Here is a 13,623-nt window from a genome sequence, read left to right on the forward strand (position 1 = left end):
AGGGATGTTTACACCGCACCTTAACAATGCAATTCCTTGTCCCAGCACACCTGCAAACAACGGCTTCGCCGAAAACCCAACTCTTACACCACTGCCCACGGCGGGTAAGCCTATTCCACGTGCAAAGCCTGTCCTACAACTTGCACAAACGAGCGTTTAATTTACTCGACCTTATCTTGCAAGAAACCAAAAGGAAAATGCGTAAGATGGTTATTTTCCTATTCACTCATACCCTTTGAATTTACCAAAAATGTTTCGTACCTTGGAAAAGCTGAACGGCATTGCCCAAGTGCCAGCGTGCTTCACGTGTTCAGATAGGCTAGTGATAGATGATCTTTATTAATTACTTTCATACGGCTATAGAGTTTTATTTGTTCTCTCTGCAACTTTCTTTTTCTTTTTTTTTTTTTGGAAACATTGACTCGAGTGCCGATTATTACTCTAAAACGAGGCTATAGGAAACTGGTAACAAACTGATTTCATCTAACTGCAACTACTGGAGTTGCTGTAGTCAGTCCCTTTCTGCCCGTAACACGCTGTGAAGTCAGTCCCTTTCCGTCTGTAATCACAAAAACAAAAAACATTTAATAAACTTACTATCTGACAGCAAGTAAAGCAATAACAAATTTCATTTTTTGAATACATAGGCATAGAGTTGAGCCATTATCTCTTAGCATTTACCTTTCATTTTCTCATCAATGCTTTGTGAGCCGTGTGCTGAAAATGTTTTTATTTCCTTTCAAAAAGCAAGGAAACCAATTAGCTGAACTCCTCAGCATGCGTTTTCAGCAACAAGCTCAACTAAGCAATCATCATCGTCAACTAATTTAATTCCACTGAATGCCATCTAGCCTGAAGTATTTAATAACTGGGGAATAAATTTACCAGAGCAACACTGGATTGTTCCATATCACAGCCGAAAACCACAAATATAAGTTATGAAGTATTAATTGGACCCTGACCTCATTACTTCCATTTTTAAATGCAGATTTGTGCTGCAGTTTCCAGAAATCCGTATCCCTCTGCGCTGCTATCTAAATAAATGAGTCATAAATAAAAGCACTTAAATGTTTGTGATACCTGTTCAAAATTTTGATCACGATCATTTTAACGTCACTAGTAAGAAGGGAAGTTTTGATGCATTACCTGTGCTTTAAATAAAAGCTAATGACACTGAACGAGAAGTGTCCTATACTCCCCCCTCTGAACAGCAGAGAATCCATTTTGTCTTTGACTCTTTTCCTCTGCTCTTAGCAGTGTGAGGAGAGGCATCCTCACCCATTTTGTGTTCCTACGGCTGCAGTACACTGAAATATTCAGCGATAAAAGGAATGGCACGGCACAGAAGAAAATGCTGCTAAACTGCAATAGACTGGAGTGGCGGCTGCACAAAGTACTTACCACATGTAGAAAAGCACATTTTGTACACGAGCCCATCAGTCTTGAAATGAATGAAAATTACACAGTAATGTTTACCTTCTGTCTTTATAAATGTATGACAACTCCAACTATTTACATAACTCTACCATTAAATTATACAGAATTCCCAATTCCATCAGGCAACCCAAATATCACAAAATAGAGCAAGATTGTATTATTAATGTTTGCATTAGGAGTAACTAGCTTGCACGTAACTAAAGCCAGATAAATGTAAACATAAGGTGGGCTTTTTTTTCCCCCAAAAAAGATTTCGATAAGCTGTTAATGAGAGTCAGTTAAGGAAATCCATTCCTGAGTTTCAGATAAGCGTGGACATAGGTAAAACTTCAATAAAGCCAATAAAAATCTGGGCTTCACATTCTGAAGCATGATTATGATTTTATTGAAAGGAACATAAAACTATTTTACATTATAGTCATTTTGAAACTGAATGGCAACTTTTCCTGATGCTTTATGAAAAAGACGTTGTTCCTATTGGAAATCAATAGGAAGGCAGAAAAAATTAGATAGCTATGATTTGCCAAGAAATCAATAAGAAATAGAGCAATATCAGAATCCATGTTCTTTATCTTTCATACACTAAAATTTGACTTTCATGTGAGCGGACCTTTAAGAATTTACAGGAGAAAGCATGTAAGGTGCGATTATGTTTTTGTGATGCACTTATATCACCTCTGGCAATTTCAGGTACTTTGCTTTTAAGATCTTTCTGATTTTGACAGATCAAAATACATTCCCAGTGCTTAAAGACATTATTTAATTTGAAATGATTTAATACATCCTGAAGATGTATCGAATACATACTTACTGATCACTCTGAACTACAGAAAACCACTCTTGTGTTTATTTTTGGAGGCACCTCCTGTGATGCTTGGCATCTGTCCCCACAGGGGGGGACAACGTTCAGCTGCGAGGGCAGCAAACCTGCCCCCAGTAAGCACGGCAGAGGAACAACGTGTCGTGTTGGGCATCACCACTCCCAAACAAAACAAGCTTTTTCTCTACAGAAAATATTACATATACAGAAATATTCAGGGAAACGGAAGGTTTTTAGAAGCATAAGAAAGAAAGGGTGTTGAGGCTGAGATAGGGGTTGCAATTCACTGTGCATTCTGCCCCCAACACGACACGGACGCGCTGGTGATGCACTGTATGGGGCTGTATCGGGACCATACACCCCTTGCCCACCAGGTGGTTCCTGCTACGATGCTGAAGGCACCCAGCCACCTTTCAGATCTGCCTCTGCACCTATGGGTGACGCACGTTTTAATACTTATTTGTTGTGTTTGTCAGCAGAGTCGTTAGAGCAATATTCCGTCACACTGGTGCGGATCCCACTGGAACCACAGAATTTACCTCTGGATCCGTTGCAATCAGTGCGAGCAGGGAGGCGTCGCTCTCCTTTTCCCATTCCTGCCCACTTCGGAAGGGGGAAGCCCCAGCACCCACAGCGGGAGGCACGGCAGGGCAGGACGGCCGGCAGCCCCCTGCAGCCCCCCTAGCAGCTCCGTGCCCCCCGCTGTGGTGGGCGAGAGCCCGCGTGCACAGCACCGGCGGTGCGGAGCCGGGCGCAGGGCCCCCGCTGCTGCCTTGCGGCGCGCACGGCTTCGCCGAGGGCTGAGCGCGGAACGCGCTCTATTTGGCTTTCAGTCAATTAAGCTTTAAGCTGTCAGCAAACAAGACTTTTAAGTTAATTTTGAATCACCACAAATCAAGTTGAAGGTTGGGAAAGGGCACGCTCACATGCCGGCATGAAAAAAAGGCAGTTTAATTGCCTCTGAATAGCTATTATATGCTGCTATTGGCCTATTGAATCTTAGATCATCTGTTTATTTATCCAAGTGCACAGACTGGTAAAAGAACGAAAAGGACCAACTCCACTCTTTTTCTCTCTTGCTTAAGTAGGTAAAATTAAAGCTTTCGCATATACAAAGTACTACTGAAACGGTGATCTCGTAGCAAAGTTCGGTATGGCTTACATTACGCTTTAGTTTTGAACCATTTCAGACAGCTCTAGTTTGGGGAGCTGTAATGTGAAAACAAGCCATTTCCAATACAAGTTATTGTTAGGGTGTTTGGGCTTTGTTCGTTTGTTTGTTTAAAACTTCTGTCGGGTTTTCCGTATGCTACTTAGATAAGTGCTGTTCTGAATTACTAGCTTGAAAAATTATCTGTCCAGAAGAAGCGTATAAAAATGCTTTAAGAACAGCAACTATAAAAATGTTCCAAAAAACCTGCTACACATTTCAGATCTCCATCTTCGTGAAAAATCGTTTTGTTTAGAATAAAAAGAGATCAGACAGCACCAACAGGAATGGGTCTTCTGAACTTAAAAGCTCTTAAAAGCACTGCCACTCGTGCACGGCTGGTGGAGAGGAGCGAGCACGAAGAAATGAGAGGGGCCAGAAGGGTTTTCTGGGGAGAGAGCCAGAGCATCCACGGGCAAGAAAGATGGGCAAAAGGAATTCAGGACAAAGCTGTCCTGGGGCAGGAAGGTGAAGGAGAGGGGCTTTTGTGGGGACGTGTGGGATCCCACCCTGGCACACCACGCAGACTTACAGATGCTGTTTGCTGGCCAGCACTCTCTGCCCAGCAGGTAGGTTATTGTGCTACTGGACGCCTGTAGCTATTTCTGTGATAACAGAGAGAAGTTTTTTTTTTTTCATTGCTTTGTTTTAAACTCCAACACTGAATTACTTAGAGCTGAGACAAAACCTGTTATTTCTGAGGAGGAAAATAGGTCAGAGGAAGTGATAGAGCATTAAAATCACAACAGCAGTACACAGCAAGTGCGTTTTAAAGTGATGACGTGGGGGCCTCTGGAAGGGCAGCGAAGCTGGTGAAGGGTCTGGAGAACAAGTCTTAGGGGGAGCGGCCGAGGGAGCTGGGGTTGTTCAGCCTGGAGAAAAGAAGGCTCAGGGGAGACCTTACTGTACTGTACCATCGCCTTAAAGGAGGCTGTAGCAAGGTGGGGATTGGGCTCTTCTCCCAAGCACCCAGCGATAAGACTACGGGAAATGGCCTCAAGTTGCGGTAGGGGAGGTTTAGGTTGGATACCAGGAGAAATTTCTTTACTGGAAGGGTTGTGCTGCATTGGAACAGGCTGCCCAGGGAAATGGCTGAGTCCCCATCCCTGGAGGTCTTCATGACCTCTCTCTCACACATGACCTCTCATACACAAATTCTGCAGTTAACTTACACGATTACAGACGAAAAACGACGTACTCGTTGCATAAAACTGCAGGCAGTGACAGCAGGACACACAGCCCAGTGAACTTAAAATAAAACAACACCAAGCTTTCCAAATCCCAGCCAGAATTGGCTTCCAAGACTAAAGGAAACATTAAAGAAGTAGTATACTCTATTTAATGGTATCTTGGTCATCGAATAAATTATTCATATACTAACCAGCACAAGCTTCTTGGAAAGCAATACCCACGTGGAAATTCCTGATTCCTAGGGTCCTTAAGGCTACACTCACAGGAGCCGTCTTCCACAGACACATGGTTAACTTACACGGGTAAATGCTGCTAGAAGCAATGGACACTACACACGTTAACAGCAAAACAGCTTCTTAAAGTATTTGGTCCACGATTATACCTAACTTGTCCCAAGACACTTAAACCTTGCCAGCACCGTAGGTGCTTAAACTTCCTGAGGTGGATCAAGGGAAGCCTGAGACTGAACTGCTCATCGCTACGCGCGTCTCTGGAAATGCTGGGTGTCGGCACCAATGCTTGCTTTTATGACCTCTGCCTCCTTAAAACCCCAGTTCTACAACTGAACAGATTATTCTAAATATTTTTCTTTTGACTGTAATAATATCTCATAAGTCTTCAATTAAATTAACGAAAACATCGAGTTGAAGCATTTCTGGCTAATACCACTGAGAAAAGATGAGCAGTCAGAAGAACACAATTAAGGTACAAACGTTTGACTAAGACACTGAGACCTAACTTTTCCCAAGTTAATGAAATTTTCTGAAGTAACTACAGCACAAAGGGAGACTGCGCAGAGCTGGAAGAAGACATCTGCCACCGGAACAGACAAAGGAGTTTCAGACAAGTCCCAGATTGATTTTTACGAAGGACTGATGTATAATGCACACGGTGATGCTGAATGCTTCCCAATTTCACATAAGAAATACGACTGTGCAAGGACTGATGCTAGTTAGTTACACTGTGTGATGCTTAGTATAAAGTTGTGTTATCAGATACGGATACCAAGAAGTATTCCCAATTAAATGAAAAGTTACCTTTTTAAATACCCTGCTGTACACTTCTTCCAGCAATGAGAAACCACCCCGAAAGCCCAAACAGAGCAGTTCTCCTGAGTTAGCACTTAAGGAACACACGTAGCACTGTCCCAGCACTGACATATGCCATTCCGACAGATGTCCAGCCCATAACCCCCTTACAGGGAACAGATTTCTCAATGGCGTTTACTGGTGACATCTGCTTCAATGGCAGATGCCCACGTCTTTTCAAAGACGTGCAGCTCTGCTGAAAAAGCCTGTCTTTCTACATGAGTTACATTCCCTACAATTAAATAAAGTGTTGGTTTTTAAAAAATATTTTAACTACAATTTCATGCTTTCTTGTAGACAGCTAACGACAAATGGTAGGAAACTAGATTCTTGATTAATTTTCTTTACAATTACCCATCAATTAAATACATTTCTCAAGGTGCTTCAAAATTCCTGTTACTACACACACAAACTCCATTAAAAATTAGCACTCACATGTTAAATAACTCCTATCTGTGCATCCACGTTCCATTTTTAGTTGTAACAGAAAAGACCAAATGAGAGAGATGAGTGTGTGTTTTCTGTTTTCTTAATTAGCATCTGAAAGGGACAAAGTTTGTTTTAGCTGATAAAATCTAATTTTTCTGGTGTTTTACACAATAGTCGGCGTGCGATATGGTAGATGGTTTTCCAGCGAGTTATTAAACACAAATTAAAAGCTTCTTTGATCTCTCTATGGTGGGCTTTGGAGATGCAAAAACGTATGCGACAGGGTTTGTAGAAGGTGCTCAGGTTTGGTGTAACCTACTTAAAAGCAACCCAGCAGGAACTTCATCCAGAGACTGACTCTTTTGGCACCCTTATTGTGCTGAACAGTGGGCCACTGGCTTGTTTGTTGGGGATGGCAGATGGTTTCATTTGTTGTGCACCTCCACTTCACACCAAATTTTCAGTGGAGGTCTGGCTGCTGAGGGGAGGGAAGCAATGGGCAGTGGCACCTGTCGCTGCTGCTTCCACGTCCAGCTCCAACAGGAGGGGAGAGAATGAAGAGAAACCACCAGAGTAGTCCAGAAACACAATATATCAAAAATAAGAAAAAAAATAACAACAACAGCAACAAAAAGCACAGTATATAACTTAGCAGTACACAACTTCTAGTACACAGTTGAAATATTTTTCTTTCATTACAGTGCACACCTTTGAGTTAAAAATTGTAATGCTCTATAGCAAAAAATAATGCTTCGCCTGGGAATTAAAACTATCTAAAGGAGTTAGATGCTACCAACATCTGAATATCTAGATGCTGGGAGTAAAATAAGTGTTACTCAAAGTATGGGAAAATGCTGGAAATTAAACATTTCTGCAAATACGCTGCATGTCCTGCTGCATTTCAACAGCAGTGATGGTGTGTTCAGATAAAAGATAAATCAAAAAATCATAGTCATACATTGCTGAATCATTAAGACAATACAGACAAATATTGTTACTGATTCAAGGGCCATTTTAACTTTAGAATATGGCTTAACCTAGCAATATTTCTTGTTTCTGATTTCACTAGTTAGCGGATAATTATTGCTTAAAAATACTAATCATTATGCAAGAAAATAGATTTAGAAATACTGAAGGGAAAGATTTGAAAGATTAAACTTTCAAGCTGACAAACATTATCAGTATAAAACCGAGCTTTTATTTTCTATATAACGTTCTGCACGTACACCACCGCAGCTGCTAGAATTATCAGAATACATCGGAACAGCCTCTGCAAAATGCAGAGGTCATATGTAACAGCGTGCTTGGCTGAGGCTCGTTTTGGTTTCATGACGGAAGGGAGTATTTTCAAAGCAGCCCCCCCAGCGTGAGGAGCAGCACTGCTCCCCGGGGCGCCTCTGCTGCTGGAGACGCGCGTTGCCGCTCGGGCAGCGCGTGTGTGTGCAGCTGTGAACGTAAGTGGGCGTATAAATAAATTATATTTAGGTTACAAAATAGATTAAATATTACAAAATTACAAAATATTTAATATAAAATAAATTTTTAAAAAAGCCAACTTGCCATCATGATGAATTGCCCAATTCTGATCACCGAAGTCAGTGGATTTTATGCCCAATTAGCAAAAAATATTTTTGTCCACACGCGAATTGTTTAAGCAAAATATTCGCCCTAGTTTTACTTACCCAGACAAGCCTGTTAGGTACTGAAGATAACAGTACGTGCTATTGCTACTTTGGAAGCCAATTCTTGCATGGCTTTTCAATCCATTTGAAGATAGACCCTATTTTCTAAACACCTCCTGCTTGTAGGTTTTTAAGTGCTTAATAGGCACTGCGGTGTGTTACTGAAATATTTTCAGCCAGCTAAATTAAAATTCTTTAATCTCTAAAAGTACTGATGTGAAAGTGAGCCTTTTAAAAAATTATTTTGGATAAATGAAAGCATTTGGTGAATCCCAATTTGAATTGAAAAAAAACCTGTTGACCATTGCACACTAGTATTACTTTGTGCAGTCAAATCAATAAATATTAGCCTTAAGAGGACCACTATAGAAAGAAACTGCATCATATTTTAAGATGGCAAGGTGAAGCTTAAATTATCTGAATTAAACCTTTTTTTTTTTTTTTTTAATATTCTACAAACACTAATGTAGTTGTATTCAATTGTTGACTGAAATTCCATCTTGGGATATAGTTTTTAAAGCTCAATTCCTTTTAATAATAGTATTTTCTCTGTAAAGAAAACGGTTACTAGCTTCAGATTCAAGCAACATCGTGGAGAGCTTTCTGAAAACCTCAGAACTTAAGAGTCTAGAACGTAGCAAGAAAATGCACATCACTTGGAACTTACTCCATTAAAGCACCCTACTTCCATTCTCTTTCCTCTGGAAAGAACATCAGACATCAAAGAGGGAGACTGCTGCCCCAGATACAACACCCACTTGTTCATAATACCGCTGTCGCTAAAGCCTCCAGAAAAGGAACCAGAAGGTCTCCCACAGATGTGGAATCAGGTAGATGCTACGTTTCTGAAAGAAGACTGATGTAATGGACATCCTGGGAAGATCTGTGTTCCAGGGTACCTGGAGCCTATTTGTTAATTTATTTCTATTTTTTCCTTTCCTTTTTTTCCTCATTTTTTAATTTCCATTTTTTTCAGCCTCTATTCACTGCTGTTTCTTGATGAATCCTGCATCTTCCCCCAGCCACTTAAGGCACCCCCAGCATTCTCCCTCCCCTTTGACTATTGCCTGTTAGCTTTTTACAAATAGCTCGTGTTAATACTCTCTGTTCCAAGCAGTTTGTTCTTCCACCAGCAGGAATCTTGTCTCAGTCACCTTCAACCAGAGACTTGACCCAAAACTCGATCTGTCATACTAACTGTCTTCTGGTCAATAGAAATAAATAGTTTTCTTTCAGACTTTCACAAAAATCTATAAAAAGCTCAGTCAAAAAAGATAGCTTTTGTGCTCTATAATCTGCAGTATGCTATGCTAAAATACATACTGGAGTCATTCAGATTCTGAGGATATTGATATTGAGCACACAGATATTCTCCTTATGGCACTGCATAAATAAGCATGAAAAAACAAATCAAAAGATAAACTGCTTATAATTAAATGCATATTTTTGTATGGTCTGTCATTTCAGAATATGCCTTGAGGGATCACAGCTCTCAACTTTATCTACCAGTTTACAACGAACTACAACAATGGCAAAAGCTGTATTGGTATTTTTAGAACTGAACCACACTTGAATTCTGCACGTGACTAACAACTCTTTTGTGTTGAGAACCTCAGTTCAATGAAGCAGACTATGACGGTAGCACCCTTGCATCAGATTTTTCACCAAGGTAAATTGTTTAAGGTAAATTGTTTAAGGGATAACTGTAAAGAACCAACCTTTATTCTTCAAGAACTACATGCTAAGCATGTCAGTCGCAAGCAGACTAAAAAGCCCCAGACACATTGGAATATAGAAAACATTTTGCAGTAGCAACATGTTAATAGTACAGTAGCTGCAGTTAAGCAGGTACTTAGTTTTTGCCTAGAGCTCTGCATTTTCTACTATTGAATAACTTAATTGTATTTCTAATAGCACGTACTCCGTAAACAGCCACCGTATTTCATTTTCTCATGAAGAGTACGGAAAAACTGGCACAAAGTGTTGCATCCCTTCTGCATGGTATCTAGTATGTCAAAAACCAGCGTATTCATTGGGGTAGTGCTCACCTGCCGTGATGTCATCATCAACCAGATCGTGCTCTTCCTCTTGAACTTTTGCCTCTGTTCCCAACGCATCTGGGCTTGCCGTAGCAGTTTGAATGGCTTCCGTGGTTACCCCAGCTGAAAAAATAACAGCCAAACACCCACAAAAGTCAGTGATTGGGGTAGATAACATCCTTCCATTAGGAAAAAACACACATTACCTTCTGACTCAAGGTAATGCTATGAAACACAGATAAAGCAGAGGGCAACTATGTTCTGACTTCCCTTAGCGCTCTGTGCAGTTTTCAGAAACCTACCTCTTAAAAACCTTTTCCACAAAGTAAATATCTCCTATTTTCTTCTTTTTACATCATCTTCTAGCACAATTAAAAATATCAGACACACAGATACACTAAAATCTTTAGCCAAAAACCTAACATACTTGGCCAAATAACGGAGGAGTTCCAGCAGGACTCCTCTTACCTCTCCCCTTAATGCTCATCTCTCGCCGAAGAAGGGCTGTTTCCACACCACCTGCAGAGTACGTTCATTCATCTGAGTCCTTCCACATCATTTTGGCTGTGATGCATCAGTTAATTGCTGTTGGACATACATCATGGACGCCAAATCGTGCCACGTGCCAGCAGCACGTGATTCAAGTTATAATTCACAGGTTTATACACTGCCTGGCTATAATCTTTAATTAGTCCCTATACAGCCCTTACCACAATTCAATCAAGGCATTATCAAAAGAAGTGTTTTGCTAAGGGTGAAAAAGTACAGCCTCACAAATAGTCTTCCCAAAGAGCTTTAGGAAAGCTAAAAGAGCAGACTGACAAGAAGCCCTGATAAGATTTCTTTCCTCCCGATACACCCTTTATGTCAGCCTATACTATCAAAAATCTTATTATATGAAGAGATTGCCGCTTTCCTGACTGTGGCGTTAGGTTTGCCAGCTATAGAGGCATTAAGTCCCCATTAAAAAAAGGACCACAGCCCTTTGTCAGCACCAACCAGATTTCAACAAGAAATGAAGTCTCTGGAAATGACTTTGCCTTCGGGAAGGTGAACAGCTCTGCACTGCCCCGAGCTGGCACTTGGCACTGGGTGAAGGAGAACTGCCTGCTGTGCTTGCTGCTTCTCTGCTGTTTTTATATCTTCTTTGTGAGAATATTAACAGACACTACTTCAGCTTTGAGTAGTTTTCATGTAATAAATGTCTCGTCTCTCCAAACATACAGATTTGATTGATAAATGAAAAGGAGCTGGTACCATCATAAGTCACAAGGGAAGGATCTCTCTCAGGGGGTCGGCTGCATGCACAAAAGTTTGTGAATCCACATCCCAAAGCCAGTTAACCCTGAGTCTTTAACATTCTCATGAATATGCTAGTTTTTATTTTTTGGTACAGTTGTTAAATACTAAGCACTCACTATACAAAGTAATACTTACACTCTGTGATAACAGTGATTGCCTGACACAGCAATTCCTATTCTAACTTTTATTCTGACATTACCTCTGTATAAAGAGACTAGTACCTTTTAATAACTTTCCAAATGTCCTTCTCATTATGTCAACATACATAAAAGCAGTGACAATAAATGTAAAACCAGGCTGGGACACGCTGCCAATCAATAGCCTATCACTTCATTAAGCATGCTGGCAGGACTGCACAGAGATCACATGCAATTACAAATTGCACATGAACCTTATTCAGGACACTTTTAAAAATGAAGTTTAATGCTACGATGCAGCTGTGACAGCTCCTGGGTATCACCCAGTGTGGTCTTTACCAGCTTCAGTAAGGACACCAGGGCTCCAGCACCGCTTAGTCAAAATACTTTTTGCTGTTCACCTTCCACCACCAACTTTTCCTAACAGTACTATTTGCAAATACCCACTGGAGTTGGTCAGTGTGCTGAAGGGAAAAGAGGAGGTTATTTCTGAGGCACTGCTTCACATTTTGCATTCTGGTTAACACAAGAAGCTGGTAATCTCTGCAGACATAGCAAGCATACAGCTGTTTCCTAAATATCACTTCTATAGTCTAGAATTCTTTGATTTCCTTCCACACACAGAGAAGGGTACAGAGTTTCCATGTCTTTTGAAAACTGCAGTATGAAGCCTCTACTGATGAGCTTTCATCTCAGAGGGTGCATTTTCTGTGCTTAAATACTCCAGTCAGTAGGAGCCAAGGGTCCAGCTGTCCCTAAAAGGTAAGTTTAGGCTGGGTCAAAACTCAAAGCCTTTGATTTTTTTTAGTTACTACATCAATTGTTTCATTGCTTTCTATCCCTGAGTTACTGAAAAGAGGCTGAGCTTTCGTATTAGACGTGCTACGCCTTTCCAGAGTGCTTAGCAAGACTAGTAATAACGCAGTGGAAGGAAGAAAGTGCTTTTGCTTGAGTTGGTTCCAAGCTCAGCATATGAAAAGTTACAAGTTTATTACAATTATATACAATTAAAATAAAATTTTAAGTACAATCATTCTGATTAAATAGATTTAAACATTCCCTAAAAAACAATGAACAGATAAAAACAAAAGGGGAGAAAAATAACAGTTGCAAAAATAATTCAGGCAATAAATTATTGCTTCCTTTTAAAGAAAATCTAGTAAGAAGGAACATGTATTCTTGGACACAAATGCCTTCTACATAATTCATCAAAAATTACCAAAATTGTCTTAGAAACAAGTTTTAGAAGTAAAAAGGTAATAAAAAATGGAATGTATTAAAAATAAGCCAGTTGACGTACTAGGAAACATTGGAAAATTAGGCAAGATTCACTCATATTAGAAACTTACACCATTTAGAAATGTACAACTCTTTCCTGCAGCATCATAAAACCGCTCATTTAATGTATCAAAACGTTGCAGTGCAAATGTAATTCATTTAATTCTTTGTGCTCTGTTAAGTCAAACCTTGCGCAAGTAGAATGATCAACCAGATGTATAAATAGCAAAGTCTTTGGGGTCCAATCAAAGTATCCTTACTCAACGAAAACTCCCATTTAAATCAATGGAAGTTTAATTAAGTTTTACTCAATTAATCTGGCTTTAAATAAGACTTTCTAACAGATATATATATATCTACTAGAAATATATTATTAAAAACTAACATAATATTTGTTATTATAGACTTACCGTATTTGTTTTGTTTTCCAGTGATAACACGGATTATTATTTGAGGCAGTTTAAAGAAATTTTTCTCTCTTTAATTTGATTCTGCTGCATTATTTAGGATTTCCACTTTAAAAGAAACAATAATTTGCTACAAGCGTCTACCTGGATGAATGGGGTTTTAGCAATATGGGAAGCAACAGAAGTGTCTATACTTAATTTCTAGACAGAATTTATTGAAAACGGATTTCTGCAGTGACTGACCAGCGCTGCCCCGCATCCCCGCAGCCCCGATGACAGACAGCCTGCCTGCCTCGCATTAATTCCCTTCACACCGCTCCTATCGATCCCGGCCCGCTCCCCAGCCTCTCTGCACACACTGCCTGTCTGCTGCCTCCACCACATCAGCACATGCACACAAAGGCCATGGCAAGATAACCTTTTGCTTTCCATTAAAGACATAGTAACCATTTTCCTATCTGCAGTAACATCACATATTTAAAAATACATCAGTCTCCCCGCTGCTTAGCGGCCTAACCCACTACCAGAAGATTTCGGGGGCTCCACCGCATGCAGCCTGTGAAATGGCTGTTTCAGTGCTTGGTGTAAATGTTATGCTGATCT

General features: G+C 40.3%; 1 protein-coding gene across 5 annotated transcripts in view; it reads right to left on the reverse strand.

Moving 5' to 3' along the window:
- WDR7 (WD repeat domain 7) overlaps nt 1-13,623 on the reverse strand; it is a 115,309-nt gene that overhangs the window by 63,969 nt on the left and 37,717 nt on the right. For all 5 annotated transcript variants that reach the window (XM_035560005.2, XM_050716417.1, XM_035560012.2 and 2 more), the window contains exon 19: nt 9,906-10,019. In XM_035560005.2, coding sequence (XP_035415898.1) covers nt 9,906-10,019 — 114 coding nt within the window. The remainder of the gene's footprint in view (nt 1-9,905; nt 10,020-13,623) is intronic.

Source organism: Cygnus atratus, chromosome Z, assembly GCF_013377495.2.
Source record: "Cygnus atratus isolate AKBS03 ecotype Queensland, Australia chromosome Z, CAtr_DNAZoo_HiC_assembly, whole genome shotgun sequence".
NCBI classification, from domain to species: domain Eukaryota; kingdom Metazoa; phylum Chordata; class Aves; order Anseriformes; family Anatidae; genus Cygnus; species Cygnus atratus.